The sequence below is a fragment of the Nicotiana sylvestris genome, chromosome 3, assembly GCF_000393655.2.
Source record: "Nicotiana sylvestris chromosome 3, ASM39365v2, whole genome shotgun sequence".
Classification (NCBI taxonomy): Eukaryota; Viridiplantae; Streptophyta; class Magnoliopsida; order Solanales; family Solanaceae; genus Nicotiana; species Nicotiana sylvestris.
Genome location: NC_091059.1, coordinates 218,440,237 through 218,450,701, shown reverse-complemented (window position 1 = coordinate 218,450,701; position 10,465 = coordinate 218,440,237). Strand labels below are relative to the sequence as shown.

Sequence of the window (10,465 nt, the reverse complement as noted above, 5' to 3'; positions counted from 1 at the left end):
TGGCAACAACTAAAGCAATCACACTCCTGATTGTCACCATTTTCACTACTGGTGAAAAGGTTTCTTGGTAATCCAACCCCTCTTTCTGATTGTATTCTTTGGCTACAAGTCATGCCTTAAACTTCTCAACCTCTCCAGTTGCCTTGTACTTGATTTTGTATACCTATTTGAACCCTATAGCTCTCTTCTCATGAGGCAGTGGTACTATCTCCCAAGTTTTGTTATCCTCAAGTGCCTTTATTTCTGTCTGTATTGCCTCAATCCACCTCTTGTCCTTTGCAGCTTCATAGTAGCTATTAGGCTCCTGTTCTGAAGAGAAGCGAGACAAGTAACTTTGATACTTGGGTGACAGTTGATCATAGCCTATGACAGCAGTTATTGGATATCTGCAACTGTTACTTTGTGTACCTTTGTCAGCTGTTACATAATCCTTGAGCCAAATGGGAGGTTTAGAAGTCCTGCTTGACTTTCTAGCAACCTCAATAGGTGGTATACTCAATTTTGGAACTGCAGTTGGCATAGAAGTTGGGGGATTTGATGTTGGAGGGATTGAAGTGGATATTGAATGGGTTGGAGAAGTCTCTGAATGTCCATGATCTGAGTTGAGTACTGGGGAACTCTCTGGAATAGGAACAATGGGTGAGTCTCTAGCTGGAGTTGATGTAGAATGTGGATAATACTCATGATCTGGAGTACTATGATCATAGAGTGTTCTCATATTCAAGTAATCTAGGAAGGATTGGTCAGTTCCCTCCTATGGATTCTGGAAAGGAAAAGCATCTTCAAAGAAGGTTACATCTCTACTGATGAAATATACATTGTGCTCAAGGTCAAGAAGTTTATATCATTTCTGGAGTGCTGCATATCCCAATAGTACACACTTCACAGCTCTAGGCCCAATCTTGTCAGTTTTAGGCAACAATGAAGCAAAGCACAAGCACCCTATTATTCTTAAATGAGCTAAAGAAGGCTGTCTGTGATACAACAGTTCAAAAGGTGACTAGTTTCCAAGCACTATGGATAACACTCTATTGATAATATATACAGCTGTCTCAATGCAATCTCCCCAAAATCTAGCTGGTAGATGACCCTGGAATCTGATAGCCCTTGCAATCTCCAAAATGTGTCTGTGTCTTCTTTCTACTACCCCATTCTGCTGAGGTGTATATGGGCATGAACTTTGGTGTAAGATCTCATGCAGCTGAAATAATTCGCTACATTGAGTATTGAAAAACTCACTCCCATTGTCTGACCTGAACATTTTAACAGACTTGCCAAATTGAGTTTTAACCATAACAAGAAAATTCTTAAGGATGAAAATTACATCAGATTTCAGTCTTATCAGAAAAGTCCAAGTCCATCTAGTGTAATCATCCACTAATGTAAGAAAAAACTTCATTCCATTATAGGTAGCAACCTTGTAAGGTCCCCAAACATCCATATGAATTAGTTGAAAAGCTTCAATACTTCTATAGTATTTACTGGAAAAGGCATTCTAGTTTGCCTTGCCAAAGGGCAAATCTCACATCTATGAACATTATTGAAATCTAAACTGTTTCTGAAATATTGTAGTTTTCTAATGACTGGTAGAGCCACATGCCCCATTCTCTTGTGCCATATATCTGGACCTCTTAGCTTCATTACTATAAAGGCTTTGTGAGAATGCATCATTTTGTGTGACTCTACTGATATCATGGTGTATAATCCATTTTCTTCCCTACCAATCTCCTTCACCCTCCCAGACCAGAGGTCCTGAAATACACAAAATGTAGGAAAGAAGGAAGCAAAACAGTTCAGATCTTTTGTCACCTTGGAGACCGACAATGAACTTGAAAGCAGGAACACATAAGACATTCTTAATAGTGTCACCTCCTGACAATATACCATGATAAATTTGTGAATCGAAGATGAATATTGAGCTAAGAAATGAGAGAAGAAATTGGGGAAGAAGAAAGCTCATCTTCATTATCAATTAACCGCCTCTGTACAGTGTTAACTACCAGTTATATACTAATACAGCTGGACTAACTAATTGCTAACTATAGTTAGTTAAACTATGATTAGACTAAACTCTAGTTATCTTAAGTTACTTCACTACTCAATACATTCATACTCTCAACAAAATGCTTAAAAGTTTTTTTGGGAAGCTTAGCCCCTTAAAAAAATTAATTATGATGGAATTTTGACTATTTTATCCTTATTCATGTCTTAATATTTAATCTTTCTTCATCGGAATGTTGTAGTCTTCAAGGATAATTATTACTCCCTCCGTTCACTTTCATTTGACACGTTTTGACTTTTCACGCCCCTTAAGAAATAAAAAATGAAGTGCATAATTTACCATGATATCTATATTAATTGATGCATATTTTATTGGATTTGAGAAAATGATTTGAAATGAGTAATAAATACTGTGGATATAACAGGAATTTTTTTTTGTCTTCTCTTGATATGCGTAAAGTGACAAGTAAAAATGAAAATATACTGTCAAGTAAAAGTGAACGGAGGGAATAGTTATTACTAAGGATAAAAAGGAAAAGATAATTAATTTTGTCTTGAACTTCTAAAGTGACAAATAATTTGAGACAATTATTTTTAATGATTATAACTGATAATATGAGACGGAGGGAGTAGATGATTATATCTCAAACCTCGATTGTGATGTAGTAATTAATTTTTTTGATAGTTGAGGATCTCATGACCTTAACTACATTTGTCACCTTGGGATCTGAAAATCTAATATTTATGATATTTCTCCATATAAAATCAGCATTTTTGTTTGCCATTGTACGTAATTATTAATAACAACTCATTAGAGATATTCGAAGAAAGACTGTTGAGGGAGATTGAATTTTAAATAGGTAAAATCATATGGGCGTGTGTTAAATGATGATTGCATATATAAACTTGCACTTTATCCTTTCTCAAGCTTTACTTTTTTTTTCCTTTTTTAATTTTTTTTTTATGGCGTGATGAATTATTAAAGCTCCACAGCCTTTCTTGGAATCAAGTTATTCGAACACTGTATGGAGTCTAGTTGACAAGATGAGTGTGTGATAGACGTTTGTAAGAATGTATGTACCGATTATTTTTACTAATAAAAATAAAAGAAAACACTGTCATAATTTATAAATTGGTCAAATATATAAAAGGAGAAGCAAAACGAGAAGTACAAGAAACGGCTGCACGTATGGCGGTCATGTGCAAATGGTCAAAATTATGCCATCCTTTTGGTAAATTAGTTAGAAAATTATTAGTATATAATATTCATATATTGGTTTAACAGTTTTCGGGCATTAGTTTCCGTTTTTTTCAAAAAAAAAAAAAAAAAAACAAGTCAATCGTGAAAGCAAAATTAGTAAAATTGAATAAATGTCAACTAATTGGCTATTTTATTTAAAACTGTACTCGTTTTAAATTCTACTTTTTTTTGACTTCTTACAAATTTTAAGAGCATGTTACGAAACAGATAACTTAATATTTGCAATGACCAGATACAAAGTATTACATCGATTTTTGCATTTGTTTATTTTATATAATAGAGAAAAAAAATTACGTAGAAAAGCATAAAAAATGAGTAATGTGTACGTTCCGTTTTGTATATCTTTCTTTCTTCACCTTCCATTTTGTATATCTGAAAGAAGTTTTTGGGACATCAACCTCGAACAATTAAAAATAATAAAAACAAATCAGCCAACTCCAATTATAAGAAATGTACCTACACTCGAGACGTAAAATAAAACTTGGATTGAAGATAAAAAGTATAACATTTTGTTAAACTAATTAAAAGATAACTAAGGTGCAAGGTAAATCCTAGTGAAACATAATAATATCTGACAACGAAATATGGCAGTACGTAAGAAAATGAACAAGGCTTTCTTGGATCGTGTGAGTGGAAAGGAAGAATAATCGATAAAATTAATCACTATGAAAAAGTGAACTTTGTATTTTCTCTCAAGAGTCAACTTCTTTATAATAGTTTTTCTCAGAATGAACTTCGCTACTCGACCTCGGCTTCTCAACGGCTTGCTCCTGCTCGTTGTCGGGCTTCAGTCGACCTCGGCCTGGCCGCCCAAATCGAAACATAGTCTTCTCACGTAACGACCTTCTCATGCCTGATTTCCTAAGCTGGATTTTGACCCATACACTACTCACAGGCAGAAACGATTCTTTTCCCTATGTATGACTTCTTCCCGTAATGTTCATTGAAACAACAGGCAATATAAGAAAGCTGTTACCCCACCATTTATCCTCAGCCCACTACGATGGTCCAAACAGCTAAAAGCTGCAAGCATTGGCCAACCCATAATCCTCAACTACTGGGTGGTTTGGATATCGTTACAGCCACTGTTTGTTGGGTACTATATAAAAACACGCCCAAAGGGACGAAACACTTGAGCACAAATTAGACCGTAGGACCACGAGGACACTGGTTCAACCATCATAAAATTTGCCTCTTCACTCGATGTTAACTAGCTTTGTATACATTTCTAATTTCCATATATTTTACATGTGAAATGGAAGAACCTGTAAAAAAGGGCAGAGAACTTTACACAAAACTTCCTATTAACTGCTGCAACCTAAAAAGTGTCAGTGTCTAAGAGAGTCTAAGGGCCATTTCTTGAAGAAGTGCCCGCTTCTGTGATGCATCGATCACTTGATTGGATTCCGCATTCTCAAGCACATCGGCAATTATTGCTGCTGCATGACCTAGAGGTTCTTCTGCTGCTCTCTTCAGCATGAAGGCCTGTAACAGCAGCAGGGTCAAATTATAGATGCTGAATTAGTTCAATAAATTTAACGTGAAAACCCATTTTCCCTCCCCCTCTCCCCACTCTTGGAAAAAACAAAGCATACGCAAGTGTAATTGACCTGTCCATGATGTGTTATTGTCAATGTACATGGTTGCTGATACCAGGGTTCTCCATCTATTTGAACAGGAAATCCAGCAAAAAGTTGAATTTTGATCAATTGCCCCTGTGCAAGCCTCCGAGCTTTCGAAAGCCCCACCTGTTTGCAAGAGCAGTAACCTTATCACAAAAGAGTGAAATAAAAGCAGAAAGATCAAATAGACACATCATGTCAATAACCATCAAAAACTGCTCTTCCAGTTATACAACTGCAGCAAATCTTGTCAGAGGATCAGCAGATGTAATTACTGAACGCCTCTCCAGTAAGGATATGAACACACAACATAGACAACTGCCCGAGAGGAAGCTACTTTAACACTCTGTGAAAATTTTCCTCAACAAAAAAGAAACAGCTTCCACAGGACCATGAAAATTACTTTTGCTACACTTAACGTCTCAGAAATCGTTTCCTATATACCTGAAGCTTCCCAAGATGCCAGGTCCCAGAAATGCTGACAACCTCCAGCATCTTGTCATGCATGGATTGAGGATCAAGATTGTCATAAGTTTCATCTTCGTTCTGCCACAAGTCTACTCCGCCCATGTAGCTTCCAATATTAGCTACAAGAACACCTTCTGCATCCTACAGATCAAGTCACAAAGTAATAACTCATCATTAAAGATTAATAATCTTTTAGTTGCTGAAGGTGGTTTCAAGACCGTGATGACTCTAAAACATCTTTAAGAAGAATATACAGAATTATCCACCAAATTTCCCTTATAAACTTTTGCACCTTTTATCATGATAGAAGATTTCCTAGTATCTCCAGAGAGTTCGATAGTATTATTGCAACTTATATAAGAATGATGAGAGTCACTAAAAGATAGACTGCAGTAAGAATCACATATCAAATGACTATAAGTAGATATTCGAAGCAAAAATGTTTTTTCCACAAGAATAGTTAAGCCTTTTGTCACCACCTCAGGAACCTCAATCTCAACACCATCAACTTCCACCCTAACTTGCCATGGAAAATCTGCAAATGTCCGATCCATGATACTCTTAGCACCTTCTCTGGCATAAAGAACTTTGTTCATAAACTGCAGCAGTTTTGCAACCGAAAAATAAAAAATATCAGTCACAAATGCATATAAAATAGAAAGGAGACATACATGGAAGATAACTCTCAGTTACGCCAAAAAAATTCCATACGATCCTACAAACAAGAGATGCATGAATACATAGATGATGCAATTCATTACATAAGTCAAAGCAAACTTTAAATTATACAGACCTATTTCTTTATCAAACTAAATTCACAAACCCAATTATCATGCTCCACATGATCTTATAGAAGATGATCTGCATACCTGATTGTAGAACTTCTCGGGGTTTTCCTCCCTCATATTATGGATTTCTAATGCAACCTTTGCATCACAGCCAACCCCTGGAACATCAATAACGAACACTAATCAAAATTTGCAACCAAAAAAAAAATTAGAATTGAAAAAAACACTGGAAAAGGGAGATGATGATCATAACATTCTCCAATAAAGCAAACTTAATATATCATCTGCCGTCCAAAGAAGAACAGTTACCATACCAAGGTAGTTGTTCAAGAACTTCGGGGCTTGAAGCAGCTTGCCTTGTTGGTCTAAGATAGAAACTTTCCATCGATCAAGGATAGTTACTGCAGCTTGTTCAATATCATGCAAAAGTGTGCAAAGACCACCTTGTCTCTCTACAGAACCCAAGCCACCTCCCCAGGAAAGAACTCGAGCCAAATCATTTCCTGTCCCAGCGGGAAGTATTGCCACTGGTGGAGGAGAAACATAGTTTTGTTTATCTACGGCATTCAAAACCCAGCCTACAGTACCATCACCTCCACATACAAGAACCCGGAAGTGAGGCACCCTTCTAAAAAGATGCAGACCGACTTCGGGCCCATCGGTTGAACTCAACTCAAAGACCTAATTAGCATATCCATGAAAAATCAGATCAACACATTGGCTTGCTGGCAAAAACATTCATGAATCTACTGAAAAAGCTGGACCACAAAGTAGCCTTTAAACAGAAAAGACTAGACATCTTTAATGATGTTCATAAGGCATATAATCAAGTAGCATAAAAGGAAATTAGCACTCCCCCGCACCGAAACCTGTAAAGGGATAATGTATTTATCTATCACCACATTTGTTCCTCTGCCCGATAGAGATCTGCCTAAGTCTAATTTACAACATTCACCAAAATACCAAGATTATACAAGTCAATCGTTGATAATGAAACATTATTAGGCGGTACATTTACAATTATCCAAGGAATGTGTTACGACACTTTCAAAAGCATGTTGGCAGATAAAATAGGGCTCATAGAATCTTTTTAGCAGCTACAAGCGCAAGCCCTCTAAGCCATTTAAAGGACAGGTGAATTAACTAACCACCTATGGTGGTAACATTCCTCAAAATGTAATTGTTGCACTGATTAACACATTACTACCGATAGATAAATAGAGAGAGCAAGAATTATTCACAAGCTGGATGCTAAAATAACAGTGAGTAGCTAAGGAGCTTCACCTCACCTGCACTGGATTTAATAAAAGGTTTAACCGCTGCCTAAGTGAATCTCCTCGTTGAGCTCCACTTTTCTTGTTTATAAAAACTAGCAAAGGCCTGGCATCTGGAGGCAAATCAGTCAATTCATATTTCTGCCTTATCCCTATTAATTGAGATTCATCCCTCTGATTAATGGATGAACTCCTCTTGAAGCTGGGTATAGATATCATCTTTTTCACACCACTGTCTTGCTGCTGATCCACACCCTCTCTATTTACACAGCCATTGCATTTTTCCTCTATTCTACAATTACCATTTACTTGATGACTATCAGCAGTGCTTTCAGCAGTTGTGTCCCCAGTAGCATCACCATTGCTTGTCTCTGCAGAGGTCCCATTCCCATGTTTCTCATTACTGTGTTTGTATTTCTTGCTTTGACTTATTATACTAGCACGCACTGAAGATGCAATCTCGTTGGCTCCTTGTGTGATAGAACTCAGCAGTCCGCCCGCAGAAGTCCTGTTAAGCTCTTTCACATAAAGTGGCGATAGAATAAGCCTTCTGAAAGGGCCCAGGTCACAAATATCACCAGTTTCATTGAACATATTGGCATGACAATCAACATGAACTAGACGCTGACACCACAGGCAACACCATATAGGGGACCCACCAAGAAATGAACTATTGCATGGCTCTTCACAGTAGCTGCAGAAGTAAGATTCATCAGGTTGATCAGCTACCTCTGTCCAGCGCACTGCCCACTGATGTACCACATTAGGGTATCCAAACATCGATACGCATTTGCAATCCTTGTGAGCACTCGATGAGCAACTCAGATGAGCTGCTGCACCACATATGCTGCAACGATTAAAGAAACTTTCCGAAGCCACAATTGGGCCAAGAGTCTGAGATGGAGAAATGGACTTTAGACAGACACCGCAATTTAAACTTTTCCCTCGAGAAACAGTTTCTAAAGCCCAAGTATGAGGAGCCACAGGGACCTTATTCCTTGTTTTCGGGTTTTTCTTTGATCTGGCTATGGCTTTCATCCAACTACCATTTGTGTTCCTTCTCCACTGGAAAGCTGTGTAAAGTATAGTTAAAATTCCAACTAAACCAGCAATGACACAGGAGACAATAAACAGAGGGGATTCTGCCATCTCAGAAGGATTTTTGCTGATCCAGCTAAGAAGTGGAAGCTCTGATTCTCTAAAGTCTTCCATATTAAAATTCTATAATTCCATATTTGGTACACAAATACAGGTATGTCAGTATAAATCTGAACCTAGGCAAGCATTAGGCTATGAATAGCACACCATTCACCTCCTTCACAAACTGCCACAATCTAAAGCCAAGCTGGTGTTAGTATCCTACATTGGGTTTCGTTTTACCCCTAATATGCCATATATTGTAGCTTACTACTTCGAAACCTTTGTCTAGAGATGATGATACTTCACTTCAGCACATCCTTGAAATCCTACTTATTCACTTTGATCCTGGAAGGGCCTTAAACCTTTGAATCAACACAGTAAGAAACAAAAATAACCTGCAAATATGAGAATAAAATTTATATCAGACAAGTGCCCAGAAATATCCCACTAACCCGTGGCGGAATTCTTCTAATGGTAACCTAATTTTAGCTAAGAATAAATTAAACATGCATACAGTATACATTTACCTAACATTAAACAGAGATTAAAACTATCATACTGCATAAATGTTACAAGTTAAAATATACTATGCCATAGCCCATCTGCCACCTCTTGCACAGGGAAACAATTATCATTCCCATTGAGTCAAAAACAATGTACTTGCTTCTCGAATTAAATTGTTTGTAAAACAATCAAACGAAATCTCTAGGAAATGGAAGCAAACCAAAAATAATTAGTTAAAACTGATATTATAACCGACAATCACGAAATGGCTGAAAACTCGTTTTGAAAGGAAGGACGAAGAAAGCAACGTGATCATAGTTCGTGAAAGAAAAAGTCAATCCAATCAACAAAACCATTACAAATTGGTAGTTAATAATCTTACCGTATTAACAAAAGTAAAAAAGAGAGTGGGATTAGCCGCGTTCTCTATTTGTTTCTGTAACAGAGTCGTAGTGCAAAACCCTAGAATCGAAGCAAAGTAAAGCAAAAGCCGAAGCCCAAATCTGCTCTGCTCCCTCTTTTGCTTTAACGGAATGGAGAATTTAATCCTTGTTTTATCTTCTTTTTTTCCTCTGTTGATCGTTATTAAAGTGCGTTAGGCAACGGCTTAATTATGATTTATGAATTTTTAAGTTTCTAGAGATCTTATGTCTTTCCTCCTACATCGGTGATCGTCACGCCTACACGTGGAGCGATTGTATTAGAGAAGAGGGCCCAGCTCTTGTGTATATTGAAGAGGGACCTACACAATCGGATTTATACTGGAGCAAACGTTGGATACACGCAACTGATCCGTGATCACCTAATGACATGGTAGTGGGCTTTCTTGCCATTGCTCAATTGCCAATAAATATTTTTGAGAAATATATATTTATAGTCGATTTTGAAAATAATAATCGATAAAATATAGTATATATATATTTTAACTAGGGAAAAACTAATTTTACTCGATCGATCAACTTTGTATTCTGTCCTAAATCTTTTTTTTTTAAAATTCAGGTACGAGATAAAAATAAATTCAATTAGTAAAAAGGTCTGGATAAGCGCGACATATATTTTAGCTCAGGTCCTAAATATTTCTTCTCTTATTAGGGGGTTTGTAGGGGGAGGGGGGGAGGGGTTGCTGAAGAGTAAAGTATAGTTTAGAGGTTACGATTTGAAAATTATGCATGTAACCATTTAAAATAGAGAGTACATTTATATCGGATACGAGAATTTCTTTTGCTTTTTCATATTGTTTATTTTAGAATTGCAATGAAAAAAGCGGTAATAGAGAAGCCAAAACTAGAGTAAAGCGTTCCACATGAGGTATCAGCGATGGAACAACATTGCCGACATGACTCGGTAGGTCTATTCAAAACATCTACATCAAAAACATGTATGTTAAGAGTTAAGACTAAAGAATAC

At 36.9% G+C, this 10,465-nt stretch overlaps 1 protein-coding gene across 1 annotated transcript; it reads right to left on the bottom strand.

Annotated features, from left to right (window-relative positions):
* Positions 1 to 4,462: 4,462 nt before the first annotated feature.
* LOC104246035 (diacylglycerol kinase 1-like) lies at positions 4,463 to 9,661 on the bottom strand. Its single transcript, XM_009801765.2, has 8 exons — positions 9,441 to 9,661; positions 7,430 to 8,949; positions 6,455 to 6,821; positions 6,222 to 6,298; positions 5,832 to 5,951; positions 5,329 to 5,493; positions 4,873 to 5,010; positions 4,463 to 4,747 (listed from the first exon to the last, which is right to left on the bottom strand). The coding sequence occupies exons 2-8, from the start codon at positions 8,624 to 8,626 to the stop codon at positions 4,598 to 4,600; spliced, it is 2,214 nt and encodes a 737-aa protein (XP_009800067.1). The 5' UTR covers positions 8,627 to 8,949; positions 9,441 to 9,661; the 3' UTR covers positions 4,463 to 4,597.
* Between the last annotated feature and the right edge of the window lie 804 nt (positions 9,662 to 10,465).

Bases quoted from the DNA above. Each gene is read 5' to 3' on its own strand.
- LOC104246035 (XM_009801765.2), bottom strand. From the start codon at position 8,626: ATGGAAGACTTTAGAGAATCAGAGCTTCCACTTCTTAGCTGGATCAGC. The intron at 5,494-5,831 runs GTGGTGACAAAA...CTTGATCTGTAG, and splicing joins TTGAGATTGAGGTTCCTGAG to GATGCAGAAGGTGTTCTTGT. The intron at 4,748-4,872 runs GTCAATTACACT...CTGCTGTTACAG, and splicing joins CAATAACACATCATGGACAG to GCCTTCATGCTGAAGAGAGC.